The sequence below is a fragment of the Athene noctua genome, chromosome 1, assembly GCF_965140245.1.
Source record: "Athene noctua chromosome 1, bAthNoc1.hap1.1, whole genome shotgun sequence".
Classification (NCBI taxonomy): Eukaryota; Metazoa; Chordata; class Aves; order Strigiformes; family Strigidae; genus Athene; species Athene noctua.
The window spans coordinates 121978898-122001165 of NC_134037.1; the positions used below are offsets into that span (position 1 = coordinate 121978898).

At 45.2% G+C, this 22268-nt stretch overlaps 1 protein-coding gene across 4 annotated transcripts in view; it reads left to right on the forward strand.

Annotated features, from left to right (window-relative positions):
* PLCB1 (phospholipase C beta 1) overlaps positions 1–3945 on the forward strand; it is a 408910-nt gene extending 404965 nt beyond the window's left edge. For 3 of the 4 annotated variants that reach the window (XM_074912346.1, XM_074912588.1, XM_074912498.1), the window contains one exon: positions 568–3945. In XM_074912346.1, coding sequence (XP_074768447.1) covers positions 568–798 — 231 coding nt within the window. In that variant the 3' untranslated portion in view covers positions 799–3945. The remainder of the gene's footprint in view (positions 1–567) is intronic. The other variant, XM_074912436.1, reaches the window with a different exon arrangement.
* Positions 3946–22268: the final 18323 nt, after the last annotated feature.

Here is a 22268-nt window from a genome sequence, read left to right on the forward strand (position 1 = left end):
ATAATGTAACTTTCCATGATCTAGCCCTAAGAAATGTCATTTAACTTTTTTTACTTCCCTCTTTGACTCCCTTTGACAACTGACTTTTTCCTAATGGTTTCTCCAACCCAAGAAATCTGGCAAAAGTGATTATATTGTTCTCAGAGCAATGTTTGTGGTGTGATTAATGTGTGATTCGGTACCTGGAGCTTAATAAAGGCCTTGCTCTTTCAAAGGCTTGTCCGTGATCCATACTGCACTTGAATTGGGTCTCTGAAAGCCAGTGGGAGTATGGACACCAATACGGTCAAATCCACATATATTTTAAGGATTTGGGTACCCAAGGATGGTGCCCAAAACCAGCCTTATGTACAAATAACCGCATGTTCCTTCAGCTTTGCAATGACTGCATGGAAATCAATAGGTGTATTGGATGTGTGGCGCTGGTATGAAAAAGAAAGGAATATGTTCTTGAATCATGCAAAACAGCGTTATTAAATTCCCCCTTGCCTCGTGTGGTACTTTCCCCATACTGTAGCACTGCTCGCATTAGATACACCTGAGGACAGCTTGTCTCTTTTGTTATAGTTGCAGGTGGAACTTGATCAGGAATATCAAGACAAATTCAAAAGACTGCCTTTGGAAATTCTGGAGTTTGTACAGGAAGCCATGAAAGGGAAAATCAGCGAAGATGGAGACCACAGTTCTGCCCCCTCTTCCCTGGCATCTGACAGTGGAAAATCAAATCATAAACCTCTGCAAAGTGAAGAGGAATTGGAAGAAGATAATCCAGAAAAAGTGTTTGATACTACTTTTTAACTGCCCAAGAAACAATCAGTGCGCCAGGGCACACCAGTCCCCAGCTGCCCGTCTCCACTCTCCTGATGTGAGCTGCTGCTGAAGCGCTTTGGGAGGCAGGAGGGATCTGCATTCAAGTGCACATTTCCCAAAAGGAACATTTTCTAAAAAGTATTGTGCAAAGGTCTTCATTCTCATTCTTCATCTTACTATTCTAGAGCTTAGTGCAGTTGTAATGGGAAAATTAATATGTTAACCATCCTCTTTTTTTTTTTTTTTCCCAATTTTCAATGGGTAATTTTCTGGCCGTATTCACTGTTAAGAATGTTTAATGAAGACCAGTGTATTGTACAGAGACAAATGTGTGCAGATTTCCTTTTGGAGTGCCAACGCAAAGTGCTCCAAACTACTACAGATCCTAAAGAATATTGTAACAGTACATAATCATATTTGTTTCCTTCTTTATAACTGCACCTTGACAGCTGTACCATCATTTTACATTTGCACTGAAACATTTAATTCTTTTTAGCTTTGCAAGCACTGGTGGCTTGCTGTCTTGATATTATGTTTATCACATGGAAAGAAATATATTTGCTGCTGAAAATTCCTGGAACTGTGGGGACGAGAGGAAAACAAAGAGAAGAACTCTGCCTGGAGATTGTCAGTGTCTGTGTAAGTCTGTGTTTGTTACACTGTGTGAGTGCATATATGTTTGTATATATATATATAGCTATATGTGCACACACATCCGTCTATATGCACACACAGCATGTTTCTATTTGAAGTCAGCGTGGTCTCTTGGCCAAATGAAATGTTTCAGGGATACGTGAGTAGAGAGAAGAGAGAATCTTTATGAAAGCTAACATCTGGGTTATACTGCTATAAAATAGTCATTGAATCATAAAATTCTTTTTGTGGTGTTAGTGTTGTAAATCAAAGTAGTTTTAGAATATAAATTTGATATATATTTTGCAGACTCAAAAGTATTGATTTTAAGTATCATATTTTAAGCTTACTGAATTTGATAGGATTATAAAATGTTTAGGACTACAGTATTTGAAATTTAACAGAATCTTCCATTATTTTTAAGACTGAGGTTCAGTTTTACTAAGGTCTGAAATTTAAAAGCAGAATATAAAAACCTGATCACTGTTATTTAAAAATGTATATTAATCCATTTAACTGACTTCTTAAAATAAGAACAATCAAAGTTAGTGTACTGTATGATATGCATGAGAGAAGTAACAGCACATTTGTCTGTCAGACAACAGAGGGACTTTGTGAAAGTCGAGATATTTGAAAAGGTAAAGAAATGCTATTCTCTGGATTCCCGTACTAATAGAAATAGGAATTATGAAACATTACAGACAGGTTCTTATTTGTACCCAAGCCAATGCATAATGCTACAGGCCTTTCGCTCAGCTGTGTGGTGATGAGGCGTCTTAGGGCGAAGGATAAAGTAGCTCAAAAGACAGAGGTTTGCATCGAGAGGCTTGATCATACAAACTTACCTTCTCCTGTGCACCACCGGGCTCAGTGCAACTGTTCTGGGCAATAACATTCACATACATGTTTGCAAGATCGGGGCCTTACTTTAGATTAAAAAGCAATCGGAGAAAGCAGTCAATTACATAGGGAGGCGTTTTAATACATCGTAACAGTTAAGTTACTTTACTTCCATTCCCTCAGGATTTTAGTACTTTAAAGTAACTTATTTTATTTAAATTTAAGCAATAAAGTACAAATCAAGCTTAAGTTTTCAGTTAAATAATGGTGTATATATATATAAGTTCAAATCTTGGAAAACACACAGTATTTTTATGTTTCTTTTTTAAACTTAGAGCAGAAAGAAAGAAAAATTGTACGTGGTTTGGAGATCATATTTTGGATTAAACTCTCCTGGTTTATGATGATGAAATTTCTGAACATGAAATTAAAAAATCTGACTTTGATTTTAATTCTAGGAAAGGTGAATCCTCTGTTAATCCTTGTTTTGCACTTTGAAATCAATCTTAATCACTGATTGAAAACTTAGAGAGTCAAGATGTAATGCTGCATTTTATAAAGTAAAAATGACATATTGTCTAAATTATTAAAAGAATAAACTGATAGCAGTGTTCACAATAAAACTGAAGACTATTGCATTACAGAAACCATTGTACAGCGCAGGCTTTTTGGTAAAATCTTAGCTCCTTTGAATTTCAATGCTATGTTCCCGGGGACTTCAGCGGAGCCAGGACTTCACCACAGTCTTCAAAGAAACTTGGGCAAATACCATTTAACCTTTTATTTATATTTAAGAAGAAATAAATATAGTGGTTGGATTAAATATACTATCAGCTGTAGTCATTTTACAGTACGTTTGTATTTGACCATTTCCTGTATTCACATTTTTTTATATCTGTACAGTGCCACTTTCTGCAGGTGTAAGGTAGTGTGTAATACTGTACATCTTGAATTGTTCAAACTATTTCGGTGAAACAGATACCATTTAATATTGATATTACTTGAACTAGAGTAAGATAATGAAAAAAGGGTCTTTATGATGTGCAAGTCTTGTGCCTTTTATGTATTTGCCTTGTTCCGTGTTGAATGTGTGGAAATGCTGTATCGTGGACTTTCTGCTGTATAGAATAGAGCTGTCTATATTAAACTAGGTCATGCACTTCAGATATCTTTACACTACTGAAAATAGCTTGGTTTTGGCAGTATAAACAGAATTTTAAAAATTCTAATGAAGGCGAGACATTTTAGATTTAACATGTTCATAATTATGTTAATTAATGCTCATGTATTAGCTAAACATTCACTGAAAGATAACTAAAGGGACATCATTGCTTGCCTTTCTTTGAAATCAGTGTTGCTCTTGTACATTGTATTAATAGTGTCTGTGATTGATTAGTCCTTGATGATTTGCTTTCAAAGTAGGATGAAATATTTCAGTTAACATGTACATATTTTTCAGTTCCTCAATCTATGATTGTTTCAGAGGCATAATTCACATTTTTGTAAAAATTCTATGCAATTTTGTGGCATGATGTTTCTTCCACTTGTAATTTTAGTGCTTACATTACAGATCCAAAGGACAAATAAAAATTTCTTAACACAAGATGCTTGTTTTCTCTGTTCTTTGGCTCAAAAGCCTCTGTTGGCTCTGGAGACCTTGCTGACCCTTGAAGACCTTCCCCTGATCCCTTTGCTCCCAGGAAGGGCAGTGCCTCGAGGAGTCAGTGAAGTTTCCCAGCAGGCTCCTGCATTCACAACAAGAACTTGCATGTGCCAGGGCATCCCCCGCCCCTCCCAGCAAAACGTGCATTTGCTGCTGCTCTGAAACAACTGAAAACAAAAAAGGTTCATAGCAGCCAATGGACTGGTGAGAAAACTCACTGGTTTACAGGACAAGCTTTTGTAGAACAGCAATTGCACAATTTTCAGCCATACTGGTAAGCTACCTCAACAAATTATAGCAGCTTTACTTCTCTTTCACTGCCCCAGCTGTTTCAGTAATCATCTATGCAATTATATATGTGCTGTGAAATGTACCTTTGCAGGGCCCTTCCACTGAGAGCATTGAAAAATAAACCTATTCCATTGGCTTTTGACTTTCCTTTCCCTATTTAATTTACAGTGTAAAAAATTATCTCTGGGAGAAGAGATAAGCAGGTATATTAATCCAGTGTACTAAGGGATATACCTATTAAAATAAATAGTCTCTAAGGCAGCCAGAATCAAATTGCTCCCTAGAAGAGGTGTGGGGAAATGGGGCCTGACGAGGGGGATGGACATGGCACAGGGTAGAAGCAGGCAAGGAATGGAGGAAGGAAGAGCTGAAAGCCCAGCCCATGAACTTGGCAGAGAGGAGTAAGACTAGGACAGAAACAGAGAGGAGGGGGCAGGAAGTGAAAGGAAAGAAAAATGGCACATTTCCTCCCCAAAGGAGGAGCAGTGGGGTGTGAAATCAAGCATGGGGTTTGCCGAGGCCCTGTTAGCAAGCTGTCTGTCACGTAGCGAGGCAAGCGAGGGGAGGCAGCGCAGCAGCAAGAATTTCAGGAGGATGGGAGGGAAATGGTGACGGCAAGCACAGAGGGAAAAGCCAGGAGGCCATGGGAAGGATTGGGAAACGGCTCTCAGCTCCCGTGGGGCTCAGCAAGGCAGGATTCTCACAGCCGGTGCTTGTTGTACTTGGGCCACGGGGGACTAATTTGCCTGCTGAGGAGAGAGGGCAATGGGCTGGGATGTGTGGAAGAGCTATTTGGAGGCCAACCAAGGGGAAGATGGTGTCGCAGAGGCCAGGCAGCTCGTGCAGCTGCAGACGCTACGCGAAGCAAGTCCGTTGTGTTGCTGAATCTTCAAGTGGGTTCCGCAGATGCTCCTGGTGATGGCCAGAAGAAAACTGGTCTCACCACAGAGCAGAAGTCTGCTAGAACCAGCTGGGGAAGGTGCCCCCAAAGGGGATGCTTTGGTAACTAGTGCCAAATTCCACCACAAGTAATTGATTCTCATCTTCATGAGCTTTATATCATTTCCTTCACAGCGACATGGCTTGAAGGCAGGGGCTGGAGGGTGTCAGGATCCAGCTGAGATGTTGGTGTGAGCATTGGGTAACATTGCTGAGCAGGGCAGGAGGAGGAGTTCGGAGTGGGCAGGCCGGCTGAAGGGCCTCCTAAAACCTGGGCATGCACTAGGAAATCATTTCCTGTGAAAGATATGAATGGGGGTTTAAACCCACAAACACTATACCATACCCTTGGACTTGAGGAGAGCTGAGTTCAGGGGCTACACAAGTCAAATCTGCCAGCCCTGGCTGACGTACCCGAGCTCCTGAAGCTACTAAGTTTCACCTACAAAATTCAGGTCAGCATTTCTTATTGACAGATTGGCTTCAGCGACTGCATTTGGCTTGTTTGGGCACTCATTCAAAGACCCCTTGCTTGCTCCAGTAACTGTTGAGGGAGTAGAAGAACCCTAACTCTAAATCTGGATTTAACTTCTAACATCAGGCATCAAGGAGCCAGGTAGTTTCTCTCTATAGTAGTGTTATTTAATGTGAAAACAGCTAAGTTCTCTCCTGGATTTAGCCAGAAGACGCCTGAATGCCAAGTGAGACCACTTTTGTGACACTGCCATTTCCCACAGAGTTGAAAGAGTTAATGCTGACCTCCCTTCCCAGCTCTGCCCAGACATGGAGCTTCCCTAAATATGCACAGGAGGATTTGCTTGGCCATCATTAGACGTAGTTCCTCCTCAGAGTCAGGGAACTGGTCTTACTCTTCTTTTCTTCAAGAGCTTAGTAGGAGAAGGAGTCTCTGTAGAGTGAAGAAAGAGCTACTTAGCAAAAGGGCCAGTGCAGGAAATTAAAGCCACGTGCAAAAAGCAGCAGGTGATCGTCACTAGTGAATTTAAGGACAGTGACTACAGAAACACATTTTGGGGATAAAAAAGGTCCTCTACAGAGGGAGACTCTCCACTAGTGTGCACTGGTAGGAGGAAAGATTTGGGGGCTTGTGCTGCTTTCCACAACAGTTCTCTTTTACTTCTTCTAAGTGGGAGGGTTTAAAGGTTCAGTTCTTGGCTTCCACGGGATCTGAGGGAAAAACACCAAAGAAATAAAAGAATCAAAGTGCTCAGCTTGCAGAGAGTAAAGAAGAAAATATTGGAAGTAACTCCTTGACTATAGTATAGATGATACAATTTTAAAGGCCTGGGTTTTTTGGAATGGTAGGCTACAAAATGTGGTGAGGAGACCCTGATGTGGTGAGGGCTACTAATTGTTTTGGCTGGATCTAGACCGGAGCAGATAGAAGGGCTTTAAGTAGCACTGAAGGAGCCAAGCTCTAATTAGGGAAAAATTGAAGCCAGATTAATGCATATAAAGGGAAGAAATTTAAAACCTGCTGCTGTATCAATGGAGAAAGCCTGGCTAATGAGCAGGAGAGCTTGGCAACCTCCATCCCCAAGAACTGTAATGTAATTAGTTACTGAGCTGTGGTGGGATAATTGGCCTGTTCAAATAAGTGATTACAGCCTGTGTAGTGGAGATCAAATTATTTAAAAAGAAAAAAAAAAAACAATGGGGGGGGATGTAAATCAAACTTTGTTCTATTCTTGGGTAAGATGAAGCGTGGTTGGTAAATGTCACTGCATTGATCTAATCTACCAATAGCAGGAGCTGCAAGCAGGGCAGGTGACTTTAGGGTCTTTTAGAAATTACTTAAGGGTCATTTAGATGAGATGCTGGGGGATATGGTCTAGGGGAGAACTTGTAGAGTCGGGCTGATGGTTGGACTCAATGATCCCAACAGTCTTTTCCAATCTGAATGATTCTGTGATTCTGTGACTTGCCTTCAGCTGGGAAAGAGGTTACAGGTGTGAAATATTCTGTCTGGGTTTTGTAGTGGCATTTTCAGGAAAGTGCAGAGAAAAGCTGGCTCTGTATGCTCCCTGGGATGATGGCTGAAAGTTGGGCTTCCCAGAAAGGAGGGGGGTGGAAAGGCGTAACACCAGCTGACAGAGGGAAGCTGGAGGCAAGCGAGTTAGAGACGGAGCACCATCTTCTTTGTTGTCTTCCTTTCTGCATTAGCACACCAGAGATGATTAATTCTAAGTAGTGACAGAAAACGTGGATGATGCACTGCATAGGGTGGTGCCATGTCATGTTACTCGCCCCATGCGATCTGTGTGGATACAGCAGAGAGGAAGACAATCTCACGGTGTCTCCTGGCCCTAAGGTCCGTGACTTTTATCACAGTGTTCTTCTCTTGGAGGGGTTTCTTCTTCCCCAAGAGGACACTTTCAAATGTGATCACCCAGAGGTTGTGATTCCATTTGGAAAGGCTTTGTAACGTCCTCTTAATTGCCAGGGTCAGTAAAGTAACCCTGAGCGTGGTGTCTGCAGTTCAGCCATAAGGGATGTCTCCCAGAAAATAAGCTGCCTCTTCAAGGGTGTAAATCAGTAAAAGTGTGGCATCCCAGGAGCCCTCAGCAATAAAGAAAGGAACTCCACCCAAGTGCTCTCACAGCTCTCTGTCAGCTGAGCAGAGCAGATGAACTCCCTGGCTGGAAGCTAACCCAAGCCATAAAATCCACAGTAAGATGCATCTCTGATTCATTGAGTGCAGCTTGTTGGCCCTGGGGAAACAGCTGGAGACAGAGCCCCAGCCAGAAGAAGGAGGAGGAGAGGCAGCAGCTGCCACCATGTGCCACTATTTCCATCCAAGGGTGCAGTGATCTCAGTGGAGAGCTCAGTTCCTCAAGCTTCCCTCTCCATCTACGGGAAAAGCCTCTTCTGATGAGAAGGGACTTCTAGAGTAGGAAACAGCCTTTATTCCCTTCAGTAAATAAATATTACACCCTGCTTTCACTTTCCTGCTGCAAAATGCTCCCTCTGATCGTTAAGCCCAAGACAGCAGCCCAACCGTCAGCAGGGCTGTTAGCTGCCATGATTTATGGGCTGGAGGAGGCTGCAGAGGCCCCTTCACGCTGTCGCTGCCTTCTGTGCCTCGCTCAGAAACCTGCAGGCAGCTGCCAGGCCCAGCTGGAGCAGGAGGGAAGGAGGAAAGGTCCTTCCCCACTCCCCAGGGGGGTATTTTCCTGCACATGCAGAAACGCTGGGTGGGCAATGGGGCTGATACCCAACTCGGCAGGGCTGGGGGTGGTGCAGAGCTGGTTCGAGTGACACGTGCTGTCCTGCATCTCCTGGGTTTGTACCACACATGGAGTGATGCCATGAAATGCCACAGGACCCTGGGCAGCACAAGGACTCCGAGCAGCACAAGGACCCCGGGCAGCACAGGGACCCTGGGCAGCAGAAGGACCCCGGGCAGCAGAAGGACCCCGGACAGCACAGGGACCCTGGGCAGCACAGGGACTCCGGGTAGCACAGGGTCTCTGCTCTGTGCATGCTGCCAAGAAACCCTGTGTTGCCCCTCTTGCACAGGACCCAATTTAGCCCAGTCCTTTAGAGCATTCACCCGTGAGTGCCTCCGACATCTTGCTGCTATTAGCTCCTTTTATTATATTATGGTCCTAGAAATAGGAAGAAAACACCCTGGTATCGCCTTGATAACAACAAAATAATTGCTCTGTTTTCCCTGAGGAAATCCAGCTTTGGGCGTGCACTCTTCCTTTGTGCTGCAGCTTTCCATGAAAAGCAACTATTTTCTATTGCCATAATTTAAAACCTGCATCTGGCTTTACAAATTCCTGTTCCCTCAACCATGTGACAGATCAGGGAGCTGTGATAACTTTGTGTCAAAGTAACTAATGAGAAGGAAATTATCTGGCTCTCCATGGAAATGCTGCTGTTCTCGACTCCTTGGGGGTTGCCGCAGATCCCCACCTGCAAGTCAATACTGTGAGGTGCCATGTAGCAGCTGCAGACCAGCGGTGCCAGTGGTGCCAGATGGGGGCCAAGGCACGGGGACAAGCATTTGCCAATGTTACACATAGTGGTAAAAAAAATCTCAGTTTTTAACTGGACCAGCTTCACTATGGGTTAAGGTGAATGAGACACGTTTATCTTGCTTCATGGAGTTAATACAGCTAATTATTTTTTTACACATACTCCAATCACTTACAAGTTGCAGCAAAGTACTATTTGACTATATCTAGCACTACCTTAAAAACAGTTGTTTGAAAACCAGCACAGGACCTGCAGGTGCAGTGAGAAGGAGCTGGTTTTTACACAGATTCCTCCAGCAGGTTCCTGCCCTTCTCCTGGGCCACACTTCCATTTTTAAAACCTTTCCTGCCTGTTGGCTGATGCAGCAGCCGTGGCAGGAGCCGAGGCTGGAGGAGGCGAGGGCAGCCTTGCCATCACAGGCAGAGGACAACTTTCAGGCAGGAGCAGGCATATTGGTGGCTGCTGGTCCGGCTCTGCCAACAGGCAGGGAATCACACTTGCGCTCTCTGCCTGACTCACTAGTTTGCAGCCCCAAACCTCAACGGCATGAAAACCATACCATGTTTGATCTAATGTATTTGCAATGCCCATGTGCAGTGCACACGCTATTTTTTTTCCCCATTTACTTGGTTTCTGAGCACCCTGGAGCATCACCAGAAGTAAAGAACCAGCTCTACAAAACAATGCTTATAACTTTTTGTTTCAGAAGGCAGTTTCTTTGATATTTCTTAAAGAAATATAGAGGGTATTTCTTGAGCAGCCTATCTAATCCAATTTACAGACCGAGGGGGATTCAAACCATCTCTAGGTGCGCAAAACACCCACACCTCTTCCCTCCTAGGTCTCACCACTGTGTGTTCATGCTTGCTGCTTCCCCCTCAGCCGGACCTCGGTCACCCACAGCCAGCCCCTGGCCAGGTACGGGTGCTCCTGGGGCTCTGCCTTGTTTATTCTAGGTTGTAGTGAGGTGTCCATGCATGAACACGGGAGACTGGGCCTCTCGACCGGTGCGTGTCTGCCTGCCAATAGGTAGCAGCACCTAAGGAGCATCCCCTCCACACTGTGCACCCTTGTTCCCCTCATTAGCTCCACAGCAATTAGTGCACAGTGTTGTGAGCTCTTTGTGCTACAAACTTCTTTAAATGTCAGAATTTACTAGCCAGGTATTAATACTGACTTTTAGCATATCTGGAATATGGAGTGAAAAAAATCCAATACTGTTTTTTATGAAGAGCTGTTTAGTACTTTCATGATAGACGTCAGAAAATTCTATCAATTACTGGGGTCTCTTCAGGGGAACTAATTATTGTGCTACGCATACTTAGTCTGAAAACTTAATAATATCTCCAGATGGTGCCCCAAAGTCCTTTGGAGGTCTTACAGCCCACGAGGGAAGCCTCTGCACTGCTTTTTTCTTTTCTTTTTTTTTTTTTTAAAATGAAACATCAAATGTTCTGGGAGGGAGCCAGACTGAAAACCCTGTATTCAGATGAATTCAGGGTGGTATTACTCCTTTTTGGAGGGGACGGAGGATTTTTTTTTAATCCCTAGCTCATCTTAGATTTGCCTTAGGTGAACTGTTTCATGGTTACTGCCCACTGCCACATGCCCAAGGAACTGCAGATAGATCCCTCCATCTCCTGTAGGAATTGTCCTAGTTGTAGCAATTAACAGGCACCTTTTGGGTTGGTTTTTTTTTTTTTTGGGGGGGGGGTGGGGTGGGTGGGGTGGGTATTCTAGCATTAGGTAGAAGTCACACACCAGAGGCAAAGCTGACTTAGTGACTCCTTGCATGAATGCAACAAGATCCTGAGGGAGCACTGGATATTTTTTTACATTGACTGCTTGACAAATGCCCAACAGAGCGGCGGGCTCCACCCAGCATAAAAGCATTTTGGATGATTGTGATCATACTGGGTAAAGTGTTACCGGACTATTTCCCCTGTTTCAGAGCTACAGGTACGGAGAGTGTTGCAGTCTATGGCAATGTGTGTCAGAAAAAAATGGGAGTGGTGCAAGTTCACAGCAGCCAAGGCATCCCACAGCCCTCTGCAAAAGCCAAAGGTGATGTACTGCTCATGAGAAGACAAACCAGAGCCATGAAACATGCTCCTGACTTCCCCCATTTTCACATCCAGATGGCTGTTATGAAACAAGGAGACACTAAGTATGTGCCTGAGTCTGTCTCAAATGACAAAACCATGCTGGTGGATCATGCTAATCACTTCATGCCTGGACCCCACGTCCTCTTGGGTGCATTACTCATCCCTATGGCTCTCTGAAGAACTAGATATTCCTTTAGATGTCTGATTTTGAGAAAAGATCTAAGAAGGGCTCAAGGGCATAAATTATTCTTTCCATAGCCTATGATAATGTATGATCCTTAAATTGCCACCAGATCTGCCTCCTTCAGATAGTGGAATGAAAATAATATTGTGCTCGCCTCAAGCCAAGAGGAGGATCTGGTCCAAACCACATCATCTTTTAGCAACCCAGCAGCCTCATGGATGGAACGCCTGGAGACATGCAAGTACTGGAGGATCAGCACTCAGCATCAGCCACTTGAAGTAAGTTCTTATAACAGTCCTCAGAATTGGGGCCGGGTTTGTAAGGATGTAAGTCTGTCAGTATGGTGTAAATCAGTGTACAGTGTACACCAGTGGTGTCAAGTAGGGCAGGAGCTGGTTTATTCTATTCCTCAGTACTACCACCCACTAAAACCTAAACGGGGACATTCATGAAGCTTTAAGTAAAAAGTTCATTTTCACTTGTAACTATAAGAATTATCCCCAGTAATATTACTGGTGCTTACAGCAGTTACTGGTTGCATTCTTGCACCTTCCTTGGCAAGCAGCAGAGGTGAGACTGATCCTGAGCTGTGAAATGGAAACTTTTCACCTGACTCTAGGAGATGATACTTCTAAAAAAGCCAATAAATATCATAACACCTGCAGTAAAATCAGATTTAGCGACTCTAAATCAGTGAAGGCCACAAACCCACTAACACAGAGAACTGTAGAAGACAGGTAATTGATTAAAAGTGTGCAATGTTTATATAAAAGGGGGGAAAGAGGGATGGGGGATGTTTCTATACAATCATTTTGGACTATCTGGCTGGCTAGCACTCCTTTACACATCAGAAATACAGGCACCAGCCAACAACGCTAGATCCTGCTTTCCCTGGCAAAACTGCAATCTGTCACCGGTTGCAGCAGGAGTAGGACTCGTCTTACAATAAATCAATTTACCAGGCAGCTTTCCATGGGAGCTACACTGCAGCTCTGATTGCAGATGAAGCCTATTCAGGCATGCTGACAGCCAGGCACTCATGATCGCAGTGGCTGGATTTGGGCTAAATCTGTGCTCTCCCTGTGGAGACTTGTAAGGCAAGAAGCACAGGCATCGACACAGGGTTTAGGTACAGGTCTGCCAAGACCACTCTTGTTGCCACAAAGATACTTCTGCCACATGTTAGTGAAAAAAAAAAAAGCATATTAATTGAATAATGAAATAGTGATTGCACCATCCTCTTTATTGTAACTGATGAAAAGGCTGTAATGCAAATTGTTGTGTGAAGGTGCTTGTTCTCGACAACGTTTTGGTATGTCACATTCCTATATAGGCAGCTTTCAATTATTAATCATTTGAAGTGTTTTGAGAGTTGGATTTAAGTGGATTTTAACTCATGGATATTAAATACTGAGCCCAAGTTTCAGTGTGAGGGTGTTGGCACTGATCTCACGCTGTTCTGACCAGGTGTGGCTGCAGAGATTGGCAGTTGAGACTGCACATGGGCAAAACCATTTTCTTAAGTGTGTATCCACATGAGACAGGCCCTGTGGGTTCACAGTTTTGTATTGCTATCCATTACAATAATTGATTCTTAGCCAATGCCTTAAATTAAAACAAAATAAAAGCTTCTGCTTTTCCCATGTTTGCTTCTAGAGGTTTGAGATGTGCCCTATCATGCTCAAGAGTTTATTGTTGGTGGCCAAGTAAAACTTTCCATGGACAAGAGAAGATAGAGTGGAAATGCAGAGTTCCTCGTTCAGCAATCAATGATACCAAGTGATGGGGTGATTCAAAATGGGTCTCAGTGTCGGTGGGCAAAGGATCATGTGCACATACCCAGAGACAGCAAATGACCTGAAAAATGATATATCTATGTTCTCCTGGCACCAGAAGTGTTTGCACTGACTATATTTTGAACTAATTGTCAAAGCTGAACAATACCAGCTCTAGGAGCTACTGATAGCATATGACCATTTCAAATGAGAAAGATTTTGCAAGTGTCTTGTATGTGCATTAATATTAAATCCTCTGGAAAATTTCAAAATGTGAGTTTGCAACGAGTCCCCTGTGACAGGACATCAACCCCCATGAGAAAGAACAAGAGGGGAGAATATAGCTCAGCAAAGCTGACAGTTCAAACATCCCCAGAGAAAAATATAATCAAGGAAATTATTTTTGTGTATGTGCCGGGTTTTGGGGAGGAGGTTGGGTTTGTTTTGTTAAGCAAATAACCCATGGCACTTCTGCAGAGAAGATAGATTTTGGATAGCAAAACTGTGCATCTTACCTGGGATCAGTGGTCTACTGAAATAGTTGGAAGTTACCACTTTTCAAAGATGCCTTGGTCCTGTGTTCAGTCCAGACTTGAGCAGTCAACCCTGGGACTTTAATATCTATGGATGTACATCGTGAGGAAGAAAAGAGCCTGGACTTATCTACAGAGACTTGGAACATTTGGGGCAAGTGTTCCAAATTAAGAATGAAAACATTCCATGATTTACGTCAAAACTATAAAAATAAGCACTTTGCACAGCTCATGCCCTGACTGAAGTCAGCACCCCTCATCCAAAACACGCAGAAATCACTTTTAATTACTCCAGTTCATGACAAATGAAACTCTCCTTGGTGTTCCACAGCTAAAATATCTGTCCGGTCTTGATTTTTCCTGTAACCATTCCCAGATGCAAGAGGTGCTGTCTAAACATTCAAACAATGCCACGATACCCGTGGCAGAGGACAAACGAAAGGGGGAAGGGAGAAAGTAGAAGGCCTTATTTGTAGCTTTTATTATATTAATATTGTACAACGAGCCTCCCACAAAGCACCAACTAAGCCCATGGCCCCAGCGGACTAAGTGCTGCCTTAGAAATATGTGGACAAAAAAAGCAAGCAAGAGAAAAGAGTTCAGTTTCTGTGGGACTGGGAGCCTGTCTCTCCATCCTTGGCAAACTGCACCAAGGTGGTGGAGACAGAGCAGAGAGTTAAAAACATTCTTGAGTTGCTCCGATTCTTGATGTGCCTCTGGGCTGAGCAGAGCTGCTGCGCTTCAACAAAAGCCTTTTCTCTTCTCATAGTCCAGACTGATATGCAAGGATAACTGCACCAGTTTAACGATGGTAGTAGTACTGTCCTCTACAAGCAAGGTTATGTCACCTTTCTGATGGGCAGAAAGTGTGTTACAGTCCTCTGTGGGGCTTGGATGAAGTCCTCTCCACCCAGGTACTCTAAAAAACAGCTCCTAGAACAGGACACCTCTCCCCATGAGGTCAGACCTCACCCAAGGCTCCCCACAGGGCTTAGGCCCTGTTCTGTCCTGTGAGGAGTGTTCCTTAGCAAAACTGTAGCTTTCTGGAAGGCTCCAAAGAGAGCAAGTCTGGGAAGCAAGGAATTAGGGTTTACAAGCAGGTGCACACAGGGTCTGAAGAATTAAACTTTGAGAACACAACTGCCAGTTTTTGGCACCCTAAAACACTGAAGGCACCTCAACATGGTGATGGTGCCATGAACTGAGGTTGGAAGTATGTTGTTAGACGTGAAATGATAATGTCATTGCAAACATGCTGCTTAAGCACAGCAGAAGTTATTGGTACAACTTCCCCAGCTGTACAACGTGGGCTCAAAAGTCAAAAGTGGGCACAAAGCTTCATTCTCTACCAGACCTGCTTTAACAGCAAAATCACAGTCTTCCACCTAAGTGACGTACACCCACCCCTTCGACATGATGCAAAGGGCATCTGACCATCATGTAACAGCACAAGACAACACAAACAAGCAGCAGATCCCTGCTAAAGCACATCCACCCCATGGGATGAAGTTGCTGGCAGTTCTGCAGACCTGGTGGACCCTTACAGAAATGGCAGTAGAAGCGTTAAGACCTGTGTGAATGAGAACACTGAGGTATGAAAGCCCCAGGAGGAGCAAGCAGCAGGGTGAGGGCAATGGGAAAGCACATGTTAGTAGGCTACAAAGAGCCAACACATACATACAAGCAGCTTCTTAGGACACCTGGTGCAGCAAGCAGGGGAGACCGAGACAACGCTGATGACTCACAGGTGGGACACAGTGGAGGGGTTGATCCTGATCAGCTCCAAATGGGTATAAAATGTCAGCTCCAAAGCCAGGATGTTGTCACCATCCCAAGGAGGGGTTGGGTGGTTTGTTTTAGTGGTCAACATTTATCCTCCATGGCACTATGAAAGCTCCTGGATATGCAACCTACATACACAGATGTGGATAAGTAAATGAGAGTACAAATGAATGAAATCATATTTTGTTTCAAATTGCAATCACCTTCTGCTGGCATGTGGATTTGCTACAGCAGGATGCAATGTTACTGCCTACAGTTGAGTCTGTGCAACCTGATTTCCCATGGAAGTGTTTGGTGGTGTCATTGGTTTGTAAGTGGAAGAAAGATTATGTCGGTTGGTGCAGTAGTTAAAGCTTCTCTAAACTGTCAGTGAGGGTGCCTCCTGCCAGCAGCACTCTAGGTGTTGCTCCTCAGGTTGAAAACTTTGCTGAAAGGGCCCCTTCAGAAGAAGTGTCAGGTGCAGAGCAAAGTGCTCAAAGGCATTCCCTTGACAGAAGGGAGATGCTGATTGAGTCTCTCTTGACTGCCAGAGTGCAGCACCAATTTGCTATGTATTGCCTAAGAGAAAAGGCACTTCAGCTGGGAGAATAATTTGCAATAATAAGGGATGACATCTAAACTTTGCAGCATACCTCTTGTCAAACAAAAATGTACCAAAGTCACAGTGAATTTCTGGAGTACTCGACAGGCCATTTCTTCTGGGTAGGGCTCCATAACACACTTGCCTCACAAGCCATTTGTTCTGCCTTACAATCACTGTTGAGCAAATGCCACCAGAAGCTGGAGAACTGGAACTCCTCCATCAGCACTTCTGCTGCTTTCCCTCCCCAAGGTGGGAGGAGTGGTAAATAAGAGAAAACTGTGTATGTGTCTCTGGAGAATGCCAGAGACAATACAAACGACCAGGCTTGTTTGTGTTGGGTTATCAGATGGTGTTGCTACAAAGTATTATGATGTGCAGCTTAGAGGAGAAAGAAAAGGAAAAAAATATAATACTGGATTTTTGGTGTTAGAGTGGCCGGGTATATCTGCTCCCATCATGTTGCTGGATCATGAAGACGTATCTCTAATACTCAAAGGTGTACAGAGCAAAGAGCTCTTCTGGTGACCGACCCTTCTAGGCAATGCTGCAAGCTCCCAGAGGAGCAGAGAGGTGAGAGCATGTGGTTTGGGTCCCAGCAGGGCTGCCTTGCTGCAGCCACGCTCCGGGCTGAGGGCATGGCTCTCTTTGCTGTCACAGAGGTGGCTGCAGACTGTATCACACTCCTTTGAATGTGTTTTCATATGAGAAAAGGCTTGGTCTGTACAGGACGTGACACTATTGTTAAACCAAGAAGTGCAGCTGCTTTCATAAAACCTCCCACCTAAGTCCTGGTGTGGATGTGCACAGCAGGTATCAGCACACAGGGCCTTGGTGCCGATGGCACTCAGGGTAGGAAATCGCTGTGGTATCTCACAGAATCACACAGAATCATCTAGGTTGGAAAGGACCCTGGAGATCATCTAGTCCAACCGTTCGCCTAGCACAGTTCCCACCTAGAGCATATTCTTAAGCTCTAAATCGACCCTACTCTTGAACACCTCCAGGGGTGGGGACTCCACCACCTCCCTGGGCAGCCCATTCCAACACCTAACAACCCGCTCTGTAAAGAAATGCTCCCTAATATCTAGTCTAAACTTTGCCTGGGGCAACTTGAGGCCATTACCTCTTCTCCCGTCGCTTTCTACTAGGCTAAAGAGGCTCAAACCCAGCTCTCTGCAGCTTCCTTTCAGGTAGTAGAGGGTGATGAGGTCTCCCCTCAGCTTCCTCTTCTCCAGACTAAACCCCCCCAGTTCCCTCAGCTGCTCCTCACAGGACATGTGTTCCAGACCCTGCACCAGCTTTGTTGCCCTTCTCTGGACACGTTCAACTATGTCCTTTTTGTAGGGAGGGGCCCAAAACTGAACACAGTAATCAAGGTGCAGCCTCACCAGTGCCAAGTACAGGGCAAGATCCCTTCCCTGTCCCTGCTGGCCACGCTATTGCTGACACAAGCCAGGATGCCATTGGCCTTCTTGGCCACCTGGGCACACTGCTGGCTCATATTCAGCCGGCTGTCAATCAACCCCCCCAGGTCCCTCTCTGACTGGCAGCTCTCCAGCCACTCCTCCCCAAGCCTGTAGCGCTGCTGGGGGTTGTTGTGGCCCAAGGGCAGCCCCCGTCATTTGGCCTTAGTGAAACTCCTCCAGTTGGCCTCAGCCCATGGCTCCAGCCTGTCCAGGTCTCTCTGCAGAGCCTCCCTACCCTCGAGCAGATCAACACTCCCACCCAACTTGGTGTTGTCTGCAAACTTACTGAGGGTGCATTCAATCCCCTCGTCCAGATCATCAATAAAGATGTTAAACGGGAGTGGCCCCAAAACCGAGCCCCGGGGGACACCACTCGTGACTGGCCGCCAACTGGATTTAACTCTGTTCACCACAACTCTCTGGGCCCGGTCATCCAGCCAGTTTTTTACCCAGCGAAGTGTGTGATTGTCCAAACCTCGAGCAGCCATTTTTGCCAGGAGAATGCTGTGGGAAACGGTGTCAAAAGCCTTGCTAAAGTCAAGGTAAATTACATCCACAGCCTTTCCCTCATCCAATAAGCAGGTCACCCTGTCATAGAAAGAGATCAGGTTTGTCAAGCAGGACCTGCCTTTCATAAACCCCCCCCGACTGGGCCTGAGCATCTGGTTGTCCCGCATGTGTTGTGTGATGGTACTCAGGATGAGCTGCTCCATCAGCTTCCCGGGCACCGAAGTCAAGCTGACAGGCCTGTAATTTCCCAGATCATCCTTCCGACCCTTCTTATAGATGGGCGTCACATTGGCCAATTTCCAATCAGTCGGGACCTCCCCTGTCAGCCAGGACTGCTCGTAAATGATAGAAAGTGGCCTGGCGAGCACCCCAGCCAGCTCCTTCAGCACCCTCGGGTGTATCCCATCTGGTCCCATAGACTTGTGTGTGTCTATGTGATGCAGCAGGTCACTGACTGTCTCCTGGATTGCAGGGGGGTTGTTCTCCCAGTCTCTGTATTCTGGCTGTGGAGGATGGATTTCATCAATACAACCAACCTTGTTATTAGAGACTGAGGCAAAGAAGGCATTAAGCACCTCAGCCTTCTCCTCATCACTTGTTACCATATTTCCTCCTGCATCTAGCAGAGGATGGAGACTCTCCCTGGACTTTCTTTTGCTACTGACATAGAAACTTTTCTTGTTATCCTTGATTGCAGTGGCCAAATTAATTTCCAGTTGGGCTTTAGCCCTCCTGATTTCCACCCTGCATAGCCTCACAGCCTCTCTGTAATCACTGTGTGTGGCTAGCCCCTTCCTCCAAAGGCTGTAAACTCTCCTTTTCTCCCTGAGTTGCAGCCAACGCTCCCTGTTCAGCCAGGGTGGTCTTCTCTGGCACCGGCTTCTCTTAGAGCACCCGGGGACGGCCTGCTCCTGAGCCATAACACTTCCTTCTTAAAGAGTGCCCAGCCTTCCTGGGTACCTATACCCTTCAGGACAGGAAAGGATCCCAGAGGATCCTTTCAAGCAGGTGCCTAAACAAGACAAAGTCAGCTCTTCTGAAGTCCAGGATGTCAGTCCTGCTTAGCTCTCTCCTGACCTCTCTAAGAATAGAGAACTCTATTATTTCGTGATCGCTGTGCCCTAGTCGGCCTCCAACCTCCACGTCGTCCACCAGCCCTTCTCTGTTCACAAAGAGGAGATCCAGCAGGGCACCTTTTCTGGTCAGTTCACTCACCAGCTGTGTCAGGAAGTTGTCTCCCACACATTCTAGGAATCTCCAGGACTGGTCTCGTTCTGCCATGTTGTGTTTCCAGCAGATGGCTGGGAAGTTAAAGTCTCCCACAAGAACAAGGGCAAGCGATCGTGAGATTTCACCTAAGTGCCTATAAAATATCTCGTCCATCTCTCTGTCCTGGTTGGGTGGCCTGTAGTAGACTCCTGCTACAACATCTGCCCTGTTGGCCTTCCCCCTGATTCTACTGCAAAGACACTCTACCCTGTCTTCACTACACCTGTGCTCGAAGCAATCGTAACAGTCCTTAACATACAGAGCCACCCCACCACCTCTCCTTCCTGTCTGTCCCCCCTAAAGAGCTTGTACCCATCAATTGGCACACTCCAGTCATGGGAGACATCCCACCATGTTTCTGTAACAGCAACAACATCGTAATTTTCCTGTTTCATCACGGCTACAAGCTCCTCCTGTTTGTTACCCATGCTGTGTGCATTGGTATACATGCACTTCAGACGGGCCGATGTTTTGCCCCCTTCTCCCTTCAAATCTAGTTTAAAGCTCTGTCAATGAGCCCAGCTAACTCCTGCCCCAAGATCCCCTTCCATCTCCAGGACAGGTGCATTCCGTCTAATGTCAAAAGATCAGGTGCCCTGATGATGCAATCAATCAACTGATGATTCAATCATGCCTTCGTGATTGAAGAATCCAAAGCCCTGATGGTAACACCAGTCTTGGAGCCACCCATTCATCTGCTGAATTCTCCTGTGATCTTCCTCATCCATCCCCCCAACCAAAGGGATGGAGGAGAACACAATTTGTGTCCCTGACCCCTTAAGCAGTTTTCCCAAGGAACTGAAGTCTCTCCTCAGTGCTTTAGGCCTATCTCCCACAATCTGCACTATTTCAAAGGGATGCAGAGTTGAAACTTCAACTTTGAGCATAGCTAGTGATGTCTAGGATGAGCTCTCTACAGAACAGGTTGTGAGGCATTGGAATGGGCTGCCCAGGGCAGGGGTGGAGTCCCCATCCCTGGAGGGGTTTAAGAGTTGGGTCAACTTAGCACTGAGAGATCTGGTGGAGTTGAGAACTGTCAGTGTGAGGTTAATGGTTGGACTGGATGATCTTCAAGGTCTTTTCCAACCTAGATGATTCTGTGATTCTGAGCTCCTGTGGCTTTCTTCCAAGAAGGGTACTTCAGGAAAGGGCAGTTCATCCCTTCCTCTCAGCTGGGGTTGAGGTCCTCATGCTTGTATGAAAAGTGAATTTTTTTCCAGGGGAAGAAAACTGCTATGAAATAAACAGGAGATGGACTGACCAGACAGAAGTAAGAGAAGAAATGGTGGGTTTCAGGTGGACAATAACCAGCTATGGCCAGAGAAAGAATTCACTATGTATCTCTTCTCTGGCATCTAGTTGTGTTCCTCAGTAAAAGCTGGCATATTGCAGGACAGATGATTTCCCTGACTTTTTTTACAGTGCTTTACACTTCCCAGGAGTTGTTTCTATATGACTATAATAGAGCTGTCAAAATAACAGCTTGCAGTAGAGGTTGCAATCGCACCTCTCTGCTCCACGTTGCCCCCACCTCCTGCAACACCTGCTTCTAATGAAAGACTTGAGGATGGGGCCAAATCAAGGTGACACACAGCCTCTGAGTATAGGATGTATCTTTGTGCTCATTTGGCTGGCCTTCCCCATAGAGCCACAGCCTCGGGTTCCTCCATGATTCTCTTTGCCAAAAGTTTACAAGCCTGGCCCCAACTATGGTCTGCTTTGCTCCATGACTTGTAGAAGGTCTTTTGCACCCAACAGTGTGACCATTCTGCATCCCGCCCTTCCTGCCCAGCATTTTTGCTGTCACCATACCGTGGAGGAAACACATGGGGCACAGTCCCAGCAGCAGCCGGCTGATGGTGTGGGGTTTTAACTAGTAAAGACTCTTCCACTGCAACTTGTCAAGGCAGTGAGAGTGGAGATGGGATGAGGTTTGGTCCCCATCTGGTGCGAAGTGGCTGTTGAGTAGTGTACCTCCAGCAGGTATTGCCTCGGGTTCATTTGGCAAGGACTGCCTGAAGGGAGGCAGCACTTTGTGCTGGGGCAGTGACGGCTCTCCCTGTGCCTTGCCCCACCCTGGGGAAGGAGGGGTTATCAGACAGTGTCCAGCCCTGATCAGTCTGGAACTAATTGTGTAAAGTCAAATGGGTGGCAACATCAGAACAAAATATTAATGAAGGGACTGGAGTCACCATCCATCAATGTCCATTAGGGTTCGCTTGGAGGCATTAGCCTTTTTCTCTCTTCTTTTATCAGACATCTTAAGTAACCTAGAGGTTCCTGCTTGCAAGGTCAGCATTTCCTATGCATGAGAGCATATCTCTTGCAGACTGAAGCTGTAGGCTGCGTAGGTCCAATGTACCAGCTCAATCAGATGTTTAAGTATCTCTGCAGGAATGATCGCTGTCATTTAATTTGCTGATTAGTGTTGTCATATCTATTTGTAGAATACAGTATAATTTATGGTGACATCCCTGGAGGATCTTCAGCAAATGCTATGAGTAATTGAATCTGCTGATTTCTAAAGGTCAGGTGAAAACTGAGCATTATTATAATGTAGATTATGTGATGACGACACCAGGTAGCTTTACATTTCAAATGTAAAAATTTGTATTTACTGATTATTGCTATATACCACCACTGTGGAAGATGAACAAATACTAAAATCAAGAAGCCTAACTTCTGTTTAGCAAAAACCTGAGGTGAGCTTTCAACTTTGTCAGTAAAAGCAATGTAGTTTTTGAAAAAAAGAAAGGCACTACTGTTTTTCAAGCCTAGGGGGGAGGGGAAGAATTTCAGAAAGAGGCATTTAGGGAAGCATCAGGAAATTGTTTGGGTTATTTTACTGAAGAAGTGGCTCACTGATGAACTCTGAGGTTGAGT